Source organism: Eleutherodactylus coqui, chromosome 2 (assembly GCF_035609145.1).
Source record: "Eleutherodactylus coqui strain aEleCoq1 chromosome 2, aEleCoq1.hap1, whole genome shotgun sequence".
NCBI lineage: Eukaryota > Metazoa > Chordata > Amphibia > Anura > Eleutherodactylidae > Eleutherodactylus > Eleutherodactylus coqui.
In genome coordinates, this window is record NC_089838.1 from 333,256,494 (window position 1) to 333,269,250 (window position 12,757).

Consider the following 12,757-nt stretch of genomic DNA (forward strand, 5'->3'; position numbering starts at 1 on the left):
GAGCCTTCAGATTGAAGATGTGGACCAGGCATGGTGCGTGTGTGAGGCTGCCAAGCTGCCGAGGCGCCACCAGGTTACGGCAGTTGTCACACGCGACCATGCCCAGTTGGAGGCTCAGCGGCGAAAGCCAGAGGTCGGTCTGCTCTGTCAGACCCTGTAAGAGCTTGGGGGCTGTGTGCCTCTTGTCACCTAAGCAGATTAGTTTCAGCTCGGCTTGCTGATGCTTGCCCTCCGCTGTGCTGCCGTGCCATGCGTTACCGACTGCTGGTGATGTGCTCACATTTCGTAATTGAGGGGTGCAGGTGGTGGAGGTGGAGAAGGGGGGTGGGTTTGGAGGAGGTGGCTTGTACGCTGCAGATACCAGCACCGAGGTAGCACCTGCTATTCTGGGTGTGGGTAGCACGTGAGCGGTCCCAAGCTCTGATTCCTTCACCCAAAGTGCCGCCAGGTAGACATAGTGGCACTGCCCACCAGTACTTGTCCACGTGTCCATCGTTAAGTGTGACTTGAAAAAAGTAACCTGCTATCTTGCATTGATACCTAGGGGTAATTTACTGCTCGCAGAGACTTGTAGATAATAGAGGCTGTGTGAAGTGGGAGAAGACTCTAAAGCCAGTGGATAGTGCTGGTAACTGCAGCTATCTCAACCCCACCAAGGAAAGGGTGTTGTGAGATTCTCTGCACAGTGGCAGAGCTGAAATACTTTGCAGTGGCCCCAGTAATATTACAGTACTGTTTATCGGTGAGACCTCTGTCTAATGCACTGCAGACACAGAACGGTATAAATTAAGTAGTTCGCAGAAGGCTAGGAATTATTTGAGTGCATTTTCACGGTGAGAGCGGTATTGTACGGCACTGCAGCCTGAAAAAACCATTACTGAAAAAACTGCAAACAGGCCTGGATGTGTAATACAAAAATGGATGCACTACTACTCCCAGCAGGCCCCAAGTAAAATGCACACGATTCTATGTAGCCCAACGAAGGAGCTTTGGGGTTTTTGCACAGAGGATACAGACTGTATAGTGTATATAACTTTCCCTATGGAAGTGGCTGTGCCCCAACACACTGTGTCTAATTCACTGCAGACAGAGAACAGTATAAATGAAGTCGTTCGCAGCAGGCTAGGAAATATTTGAGTGCAGTTTCACGGTGAGAGCGGAAACTATTACTGAAAGGCTGCAAACAGGCCTAAATGCGTAATACAAAAATGGATGCACTACTACTCCCAGCAGGCCCCAACTATAATGCACACGGTCAGCTGTAGCCCAACGAAGGAGCTTTGGGGTTTCTGAAGACAGGATCCTACTCTAACACTTTCTGTATATCAGCAGCAACACTTTCCCTAAACTCTGTATAATACACTGCAGACTGAGAACACTATAGCTGTAATGATCTGCACAGCCCGATATGAAAAAAACAAAACTGGTGCACTACTGCTTCCAACCAGCCACAACAGTAATGCACACGGTCAGATGTAGCCCTAAGAAGGACCGTTGGGGTTCTTGAAGACAGGACCTACGCTAACACTTTCCCTATATCAGCAGCATTTTCCCTAACCTCTACCAGCATGTGTCTGAGGCGAGCCGCGGGCGGGACCGCTTTAATTACTCGGCGGTCATTTGATCTCACCAGCCGCTCACTGCTGGTGGTGTGGGATAATGCCTTCCCTGCATGTCTATTGGCTAGAAAATGGCGCTAAACATGCAGGGAAGGAAATGGAATTGACTCGAATACCACGTGGTGTTTGACTCGAGTAACGAACATCTCAAGTACCCTAATGCTCGAACGAGCATCAAGCTCGGACGATTGTGCTCACTCATCTCTATTAAAAACTCTTTTTTTTACTAAAAAACGGGAAAATAAAGTCTGTGAAAAAGATATTTAAAAAACACGAAACATAAAGCAGCAAAAATAATTTTGGAAGTTAAAGGGAAAAAAATAGGGCAGTAAAACTACCGCATGGCTAAAATCCCCCAAAAGTGCCTCGTCCTTAAGGTACAAAACAGCTGGGTCTGAAGGGGTTAAAAGAAGAGAGAGCTTTTCCTCCACTCCCTGAGAATTAGGCTTTATTCCCACGAGTGCATGTACGCCGCGTTTTCACGCCCTAGCGCATATACAGTACCCATGTGAAGCATTGGTTTCCAATGCAGCCATTCACACGGCTGAATATACGGTGCATAAATGCACCGGCAGCACGAAAAGTGAAAAATATATGTGATCGGCACATATACGCTCAACCAAAACATAGTTCTGGAACTATGTTTAGCCAATATACGCCAGTGGGTCCTATAGACTCCTATGGGAACAGGGAAAGAGAAGGGAGAGGGGGGAATTTATGCAGTGTCCAATACTGCGAAAAGCTAACAGGTGCCTCTATATAGGGACTGGAAGACATCTCGAGGATTTTAGCTGAGCGGGGGTTTTCAGGGATGTGGCGTATATTTTTGCTAAAAACAACACTCCCAGTCTTGTGAATGGATGAGAAAACGCTGACCGTGATCACAGAAAGACGCCCATTCAGGCGTGAAAAAGTAAAAGCGCCGTAGCTGTATATGCACTCATGGGAAAGAGCCCTTGGCTGTTGAAATAAACCTGACAACTAGTTGTTTTATACAGCTGGCAGGAAACCTCTTTAACTAAAACTAATTGCAAATCTATTTCAGTTTTGGAAGTACATTCATTTCCATAAAAAATATATATCTTCAAAGGGTTTCTTAGCTTCTAAGTATCTAAAATTTTACTGTCTTGAGGAGGTCAATTACAAAACCAAAATGCAAAAATTAAATGGCTAGATTGGAAGAAAATCAATGCATAATTACAAATTTATAATAACTATTGAGAGGTGTTTCTTTTACTCTCCTAACCCTTTACATGTTATTTCTTCAAAGTTAGAAGCTAATGATTTAATTTTGTTAACACAAAATGTTATTTATAGTTTTACATTTATATTCTTTAATTGCCAAAAGCAAAGACAACTCGTGAGACAATGACAAGGTATCCCCAAGGCATCTCTTATTTGGCATCCTGCCTTTTCTTTAGTATATAAATATGTAAACTTAATCACATTATGGTTCATATTCCTGTGTCTGACGACCCCAATAACATGATTTTATTTCCTCTGGGGTATTTCTTCACAAAAGAATTCGGATTAATAAAAAGTAATACGGAAATTTGAAAATGAATATCAAGATCAAAGAAATATCAGATGTAAGTAATATTAGTGACCTCTATGTAATAATACTTAATGACATCTTCTGAAATGGACTAAAATGTGATTAGAAAAATAGGCAATTATTTTCCTTATTATTAGCTAATTACTAATGTGACCTTCAGTAGGAAAAGGTTCAACATTCATATTTAACATTGAACTGATTTTTTTTATTGTTCTGTTCTAATGTTGGCCACTATTGTACTTCTAGCCAATATGCACCTGTATACAGTACAAAATACATCATTTATTAAGCTCATTTGTATACGCCATATGCACTCTATGGCATTGCAGAAAAATTAGCATCACTTACATTGGTTCCTGGTCCCCATTAGAGCTCACAATCTAAATCCAAATTAACTTATTAGTATGTTTTTAGACAGTGGGAGAAAACCCACACAAACACAAGGAGAAAATGCAAACTTCGGCAGAGTTTGCTTTTAGTCAGAATTGAGCGCATGATTCCAGCACAAATGATCTAAAACTATTTAATTTCTTTATAATGATGGTTTTAACAGCGGGCAAATGCATCACAGTTAGTTTCATATAAAAAAATAAAGTATGTTACAGTATATTTAGTAAAATATATTTGAGGATGTCTAGAACATGAATTTGTAGCCTTCTAGCTATAGCATGTTTCTTTTTTAGCTCATGACAGTATAACTACTACAGATCTGGCATGTACCAAACTAATGTATTGTGTGCTAGATCTACAGTATTTATTTAGGGCACTGATCGATAGTACGGCACATTTAGCTATTTGCGTGGGTCATATTTTAATCCAATCTTTCCTTCACTCCTTATATTAAATCACTTGCTCACTTATGCCACCTGCGCCCCAAAACATCTCCAGAATCTGCCCTTTTCTTACTGCAGAAACAGTAAAAATATCTCATTGCTCTTGTCTGACTACTGTAACTCGTTACTGATTGTTCTCCCCCTCACTAACTCCCGGCTTCAATCTATAATGTATGCAATGACTAAGCTTATCTTTTTGACAGGCACTACTCTGATGCCTGCACCCTTTGCTACTCTCTGCATTGGTTGCCCATCCACTAAAGAATACAATTTAAACTCATTACTTTGATCCACAAAGCTCTCCACTGTGCTGCACCACCCTATATCTCCTCCATCTCTATTTACCAGCCTATGCATACTCTTTGTTCTGTATGTACTTATGCCACCCTATTTATATAAAAATGCCCGGACCATGGTACAGAACAAGCACTTGCACCTTTTGTGTCAGCTCTACTTCCACAGAGATTGTAAGCTGCTACAAGTAGGACACTTAGGCCTCCTTCCCACGAACGGATTTCTGCCGCGTAATTCGCGGTGGAAATCCGCTGCGTTGCCCGCAGCTATTAGGTTCTATTGAACCTAATAGCTCAGGGCTCACTGTGCGGAATTCCACCGCAGAATTCCGCACCGTGAAATCTCCCGACCTCACCCGTGGCATGCTCTATTAGCCGCGGGTGTACGCGCAGACGGCTTCCATTGCAGTCAATGGAAGCTGTCCGTTCACGCTATCTTCCGCTGTACCATAGCGGAAGATAGCGTGAAAACGCTTCCCCGCCCACCGCCGTCTCGTCATATGAAGCGGCCGGCCGCGTCATGTGACATGGCCGGCCGCATCATGTGATGCGGTGGGCGTGTCACATGACGCGGCAGAGGTGGGCAGGCAAGCGTCTTGCGGGAGCAAGGATGCTGGATCCGCAGGTAAGTTTGGGGTCTCCTGGGGGGCGCCGTGACGGGCTCCGCCGCGGAATTTCGCGGCGGAGCCCATCACAGCCGTGTGCAGCCGGCCTTACCCATAGTTTTCAAATTGTGTATTATTGTAATACTGTATGTAACATCTGATTTTGTCTGATTTGTAATATGTTGGTGGTATGAAAATAAAGATTTTTTTTTGTTCTACACACAGGAGAACAATTTGACTGCAGTCACTGAGTTTTTCCTCTTAGGATTTCAAAGCAGCCAATGTTTAAGAATTTTCCTGTTCTGTCTTTTTCTGGTGGTTTACTGTGGGACAATATGTGGGAACCTCCTGATCATCACCCTGGTGTCCACCAGCAAGGACCTCCACACTCCAATGTACTTCTTCATCTCACAACTGTCCATTAGTGACATCTTGATGATCACAAATATTGTCCCCAACTTGTTTCACATGCTACTGAACAACGGAGGAACCATTACCTTTATTGGTTGTATGACTCAGTTGTATTTTTTATGCGCCCCAGTAGTTTTTGAATGTCTTCTCCTCACAGTGATGTCTTATGACCGATACGTGGCCATCTGCAATCCCCTCCGTTACACTTCTATAATGACAAGTGGACATTGTGTGATATTGTCCATAATCTGCTGGTTGTTTGGATTTTCTATTGTTTTGACTTATGTCATAAAAATTGCTAAACTAATTTTTTGTGGACCAGTCATCATTGACCATTTATTCTGTGACATTGTTCCATTACTAGAACTTTCCTGTTCAGACACCTTCATTGTTCACTTGGAAATTTCTATAATAAGCATTCCAGTTGTCTTTATTCCAACCACAGTCATTGTAGTATCTTATACTTGTATTGTTTCAGCAGTCTTAAGGATTCCATCCAGTATTGGTAGATATAAAGCTTTCTCTACCTGTAGCTCCCACCTCATTGTGGTCTCCATATTCTACTGGACTCTATGCTGTGTTTATGTTGTCCCAACAAAAGGCCTAACACTTACCATTAGTAAAATCCTATCACTGCTATATACTGTGCTTACACCTCTGGTTAATCCCATTATATATAGTCTGAGAAACAAAGACATTAGAAAAGCCATACAGAAAAAACTTCATAAGTGAGTGATCAGGTAAAATAACAATAAGAAGATCTTCATAGGTTTTGTATGCTATGTTTTTTAAATTGATTGGTGAAACAATTCAAAGCAGGAAAAATAGCACTTCACAGGGCAGCAGAAGTAGACATCAAGGAAGATGTCACCAAAGCAATTTGAATATAGTTACCTGGGGTCGTTGTGTGGCAGCACAACTCACTATAATTCTAGCAAGTTAGAGCAGCAGCCACTCCAATGGATAGGGAATAATTCCATGACCAATTTAAGAGAGTAGGGAGGCTAGATGAAGCTAGTGCAATGTTGAAAGGCATAAGGAATAAACCTCTCTTCCCCATCTTGGGTCTCCTGTCTTCAGAACACCAAGTATCCCCCTCTTCTGCTACTCTGCTAACCTGGCCAAAACAATGGACTGGTTATTGAGATATATATTGATGATAATAGTTTTCAATGACCTCATTAATCTATATTTTATTCACAATAGAACATAGCACATACATCAGAGGGTAAATGAGACGTGTTTCTGTTTTTAAAAAAAGAAGATATAGAAATCGATGGCAGCAACACATCTTAAAGAAGTTGAGACAGGGTCATGTCTACCATTGTGTAGTATCCACTCCTCTTTTTACAACAGTCTGTAAATCTCTGCAAAGTGAGACCAATTACTGGAGTTTTGGGAGAAGAATATTGTCCAATTCTAGTCTGATGTAAGATTCTAGCTGCTCAACAGTCCCGTGTCTTCTTTGCTGGATTTTCTGTTTTTTAAAATGCACCAAATGTCCTCTATTCGTGAAGGTCAGGCAGGTCAACACCAGGACTCTTCTTCTGCAAAGCCATGCTGTTTGATGGATGCAGTATGTGTTTTAGCATTATCTTCCCTGAAAGAGGTGTTGTCTGAATTGGAGTAAATGTTGTTTAAAAACCTCTATATACTGCTTAGCATTGATAGTGCCTTTCACTGTGCCTTTCACTGTGTAAACTGTGTGTGCCATAGGCATTGATGCAACCCCATGCCATCAGAGATGCAGGCTTTTGAACTGTGCACTGGGAAGAAGCTGGGTGGTTCCTCTCCGTTTGAGTCCACAGTACAGGGTGTCCATGGTTTCAGAAAATAAATTCAAACTTTGATAATACTGATTACTGAACAGTTTTTCATTTTGTACATATGTAGATGCATGCTGGTTGCCTGGTCATACAGCTGTATGTACCTATACCACCTTATTTCTATAAAAGATATCCATTTTATGTGGGCTTTGGCTCAGAGAAGATATTTGTATTTCTAGTTTGCATTAATGTATTGGTTCTTCTTTGCATTTGTGGATTGCATAGTGAACTGCTTTCATGGACAATGATTTCTGGAAGTATTCTTGAGCCCATGCAGTGATTACAGTATCATGCCTGTTTTTAATGCACAGCCATCTGAGGGCCTATATATTTAGAACATCCTATATTGACAATTGTCCTTGTGCACATTAATTTCTACAGATTCTCTGAATCTTTTGATGAGATTACATACTATAGATGGTGAGATATTCAACGTCTTCATACTTTTACATTGAGGAACCATTCTGAAATTGTTCCACAATTTTTAGATACAGTTTTTCAGATTGGTGAACCTCTGACCATATTTGCTTCTGAGAGACTCTGCCTCTTTCACTTGATCTTTTTATACTCAGTCATGTGATTTATCAGAAAATTTACCCTTTACCTGTTTTTAATTAGTACCACTTATTTTTCCAGCCTTTCTTTTTACCCTGTAAAAACTTTTTTTTGAGATATGTTACCGCCATTTATTTCTAAATGAGTTATTTTTTAATGAAATGGAAAAATGTCTCACTTTCAACTTTTGATATATGTTTTAAGTTCTATTGTGAATTAATATGGTTAGATGAGATTTCCAAATCCTTGTATTCTCTTTTTCTTAATATTTATTTACATTTTACACAGCGTCCAAACTTTTTTGGAATTAGGGTTGTAGATAATATATCTATTAAAAGTTTTAGAAGACCTCAATTTTTCCAACATCAACATAGTTCAAGTCTAGCAAATAAAAGGAAGTGGTGCTAATGTTGAAAATGAAGTTAAAAACATAAACATATTATGAAATGTAAACCTAAAAAGCAACAATAAACAAAATTTATAATTTTAACCAAAAGGCTTTTTCAGGAAACACATCAATGAAAGCAACTTAAGGTTTCAATCTGGATCCATACTATTCCTACAGTGTCTCAACTTTCGTAGGTTACTTTAAAACCCTCCATTTCTTTATAACTAATATTGGAACAGACGTATTTACAACACCCTTTAGGGGAGATTTTGAATAGTTTTGCCCCTCATGACAGAGTACATTGCTATCATAATGGCAAGAAAAAGGCAATTAACCAAAGAAGACAGACAAATATTACCCATAGAAGTGTACGTCTGTCCTACAGAAGAATTTCCACGGTCACAGAAAGTACAGTTTTCTATGCCATCAAAAAGCACTTAGAAACTAGAGAAAACTCTGACAGGAAGAGGTCTTGTAGACTGAAGGCAACAACAAAATTAGATGACATGTGTGTGTGACTGCTGCCTCTGATTGGCTCAGCGGGACCAATCAGATGAGAGGCAGCAGTCACTCACCCATTCATAAATTCATGAATGGGTGTGTGAGTGGAATCTGCCTCTGATTGGTCAGGCTGTGACCAATTAGAGGCAGCTCATTCAGCAGGCGGGGATTATAAATCCCCGGCTGCTGAATACTACTCACAGCTGTTCAGAGCAGTTCAGGAGGACTGCCGCTGGCCGCGCTGAACTCCGTCTGCCGGGACCAGGTGAGTATATATATATTTTTTATTTTTACACATTTCTGGATGAATTGCAGGGAAGGGCTTATATATTTAACCCCTTCCCGACAATTCATCCCGCGATCGCTGGCAGCCCATTGCTTTCAATGGAGCCAGCTGTATTGCCGACTCCATTGAATTCAATGGGCTAACATCATTCTTCTCTGCCACAGCTGTTACAGCTGTGGCAGAGGAGAACGATCTTTATGCTGACAATGTGGGGGTGGGGGGTCTCACTCTTGCCACTATTGTGGCTTAATAGTCGGACCTGGGAACTTGAGATGCAGCCCAACATGTAGGCCCTCGCCTGCCCTATCCGTTTCTGTGTCGTTCCCATCACTTTCTTGAATTTCCCAGGTTTTCACAAATGAAAACCTTAGCGAGCATCGGCGATATACAAAAATGCTCGAGTCGCCCATTGACTTCAATGGGGTTCGTTACTCGAAACGAACTCTCGAGCATCACTGAAAGTTCGACTCGAGTAACGAGCACCCGAGCATTTTGGTGCTCGCTCATCTCTAGTTATTTCGGTAAGTCAGGAGTTGGCAACCTGCACATGATCAATGGCACACTAAACAAAAAGGGCTACCACAACATTTTTATATTCCACGCAGTACTCTCTGGTGCATGTCTATTTGGTCATGGGTTCATATTACAGCAAGGCAATGATCCAATACATAATTCTAGGTTATGTTAGAAGTACTTAAAAAGACAAGAAGAAACCGGTAAGCTTCAAGGAATGGAATGGCAAACATTCACCGAAAAGAACTTTACTGGTAGTTAAAAATTAAACCTTTATTCATATATATTTTAAAAGAGCCGTATGCATATATACGTAAATAAATTCCCGAATAAAAGAACCCTTGTCCGTGATACACTTGGACAGATAATGGTGGTTATTTTGGTTATTTATACAAATAGCCACAATTTTCTTATACCCATATAGCCGAGGGTGTCAAAACGGACACACTCTGTTATGCTAGTAACACTATAGCTGTCAATTTTACTCTCTTATCTTAGTCAAATAGTGAAGCAAAATTGTTTAGTATAGATAGTGTATTATAGTTGTTAAATAGCTTGTTCCATACGTGTTTTTTTGGAGTCAAACTTTTTTTTGACAACATGGAGCTTTAATCAGATTATTCCATCTATCAATATATCAACGCGTTTCTATGACACCGAACATACATGTCATTTCATCAGGATGGAAATTATACCACGTTTGGCTTTATCAGAACCTTTCTGTTATACTTTGAATTTTAATTGTACGTGCTCCAGTCCACATTAAGTGGAATATAGCTTACAGGTTCGTCTTGATGTTAAGATTCTATTCAGACTATGAACCCAGAGATCACATTTATTTGAACAGTCCGTACTGGTAGAGACAGACCAAAATTAAGTGTATCAGCTTCTATTCACTGACAGGTGTCCAATGTGGGCTTTTTGACTTTGTTGTATGCCCCGTAAATGTGGGCTTTTTGACTTTAGTGCTCGCCTTTAGTGCTTGACTTTATATGCCCCATAAATGTGGGCTGTTTGTTTCTGCATGCCCTGAAAATGTGGGCTTTAGTGAGGACAGATTAGTGTTCAGCCTAATTTGATGCCTGTCAGTAAACATAGGCTGACACACTCACTTGTCTGTCTTTATCAGTACAGACAGTGTTAGCAAGATTGACTTAGTATCTGTGCATGCCCCGTAAATGTGGGTTTATTGAGGGTAATCAAGTGATCAGCTGGAACAACCTGCAGGTAGTTTTGATTGGACACCTGTCAGTGAATATAAGCTGTTACACTTAATTTTGGTCTGTCTCTACCAGTACGGACTGTTCAAATAAATGTGATCTCTGGGTTCATAGTCTGAATAGATTCTTAACATCAAGACGAACCCGTAAGCTATATTCCACTTAATGTGGACTGGAGCACGTACAATTAAAATTCAAAATATAACAGAAAGGTTCTGATAAAGCCAAACGTGGTATAATTTCCATCCTGATGAAATGACACGTATGTTCGGTGTCATAGAAACCCGTTGATGGATTGATAGATGGACTAATCTGATTAAAGCTCCATGTTGTCAAAAAAAAAGTTTGACTCCAAAAAAACACGTATGGAACAAGCTATTTAACAACTATAATACACTATCTATACTAAACAATTTTGCTTCACTATATAAGAGATATAAGATAAGAGAGTAAAATTGACAGCTATAGTGTTACTAGCATAACAGAGTGTGTCAGTTTAAACAATTTTTGACACCCTCGGCTATATGGGTATAAGAAAATTGTGGCTATTTGTATAAATAACCAAAATAACCACCATTATCTGTCCAAGTGTATCACGGACAAGGATTCTTTTATTCGGGAATTTATTTACGTGTATATGCATACGGCTCTTTTAAAATATATATGAATAAAGGTTTAATTTTTAACTACCAGTAAAGTTCTTTTCGGTGAATGTTTGTCATAGTTTAAAAGAACTTATAGGCCACTGTGACTTCAAGGAATGGAATGGCCTTTACACTCTCTAGACTTAAACCCCATTGAGCTTGTTTGGGCTGAACTGAACAGAAGTGTGAAAGCAGAGCAACTTACAAAGTGAAGCATATTTATGGAAACTCCTGCAACAATGTGGGGGAAGAAATTTCTGAACAATATCTGAGTGTAATTGAAGAAACAATTAGAGATGAGCGAGCACCAAATGCTCAGTGTCAAGTGTATAGACAGACCCCTGTAACATTTCTGTAGCAAGAGTATAGGCAAAACCCTCAAACATTTCAGTAGCAAGTGTATAGGTGGCCTCCTGTAACATTTCTTTAGCAAGAATATAGGTGAACCCCTGAAACATTGGTGTACCAAGATTATAGGCGAACACCTGAAAAAAATTGTTTACCAAGGGTAAAGGCGAAGCACGGAAAAATTGGTTTGCTAATAGTACAGGCGGGGGCCTGAAAAAACTGGTGTACCAAGAGTACAAGTGTAACCGTGAAAAATTTCTGAACCCCAAGGGCAGGTGAAACACATAAACATTTTTTTAAAGATACAGCTCGTTGTTGCTTCATTTGTAACAGAGCCTGGAGGCAGCCCTCTGAAAAAAAGGGGTTTAAGTTAAACTTTTAAAACTTTAAAAACTTTTAAAACTTTTAAACAGAGCCCTTTGGGCCGCAGAAAAATTGGCAGTTCAGCGTGATGACATGCTGTTTCAGGAGGAGGAGGAGTATTATCCGAGAGGGATAGACAAAGCTAATTCTGACCTTTTTTGGGGTGATAGAGGATGCATTTTTCTCCTGTTGCAGCAAAAAGGATCTTTAAGATCAACTGCTTTTCACTGGTGGAGAAGAGAATTCTGTGAAAATCCAGCCTTTGTTCTTCTTTATGAGGGTAAGCATGTCGGCGTTGTCAGTTGAGAGGTGGCTACACTTATCCATGATGATCCCCACAGCAGCACTAAACACCCTCTCTGATGAAGATGCTAGCGGCAGGGCAGGCCCGAACCTCCAGGACGTACAGCGCAAGGTTGTGCCACGTGTCCAGCTTTGACACCCAATAGTTGTATGGAGCAGAGGCATCACAGAGATGGGTGGTACGGTTGGCTATGTACTCCCTCACCATCTTTTTACAGTGCTCCCTCTGACTCAGTCTTGACTGGGGAGTGGTTACACAGTCTTGCCGGGGAGCCATAAAACTGGCAAAGGCCTTGGAGAGTGTTCCCCTGCCTGCACTGGACATGCTGCCTGATCCCTGCACCTCCCCTGCTAGTTGGCCCTCTGAACTGTGTCTTCTACCACTAGCGCTGTCAGATGGGAACTTTAGCATCGCTTTTTCCACCAGGGCCCTGTGGTATTGCATCACTCTCGTACTCCTTTCCTCTTCGAGAATGAGAATGGAAACGTTCTCC

General features: G+C 40.9%; 1 protein-coding gene across 1 annotated transcript; it reads left to right on the forward strand.

Annotated features, from left to right (window-relative positions):
• The first annotated feature begins 4,419 nt into the window (after positions 1-4,419).
• Positions 4,420-6,048, forward strand: LOC136610358 (olfactory receptor 8B8-like). The gene is made up of 2 exons (XM_066589590.1): positions 4,420-4,488; positions 5,131-6,048. Exons 1-2 carry the CDS (start codon positions 4,420-4,422, stop codon positions 6,046-6,048), a joined length of 987 nt encoding a protein of 328 aa, XP_066445687.1.
• Positions 6,049-12,757: the final 6,709 nt, after the last annotated feature.

Coding starts and splice junctions, on each gene's coding strand:
- LOC136610358 (XM_066589590.1), top strand. CDS start 4,420: ATGGTACAGAACAAGCACTTGCACCTTTTGTGTCAGCTCTACTTCCAC. Junction 4,489..5,130: donor GAGATTGTAAGCTGCTACAA/GTAGGACACTTA, acceptor TTCTACACACAG/GAGAACAATTTGACTGCAGT.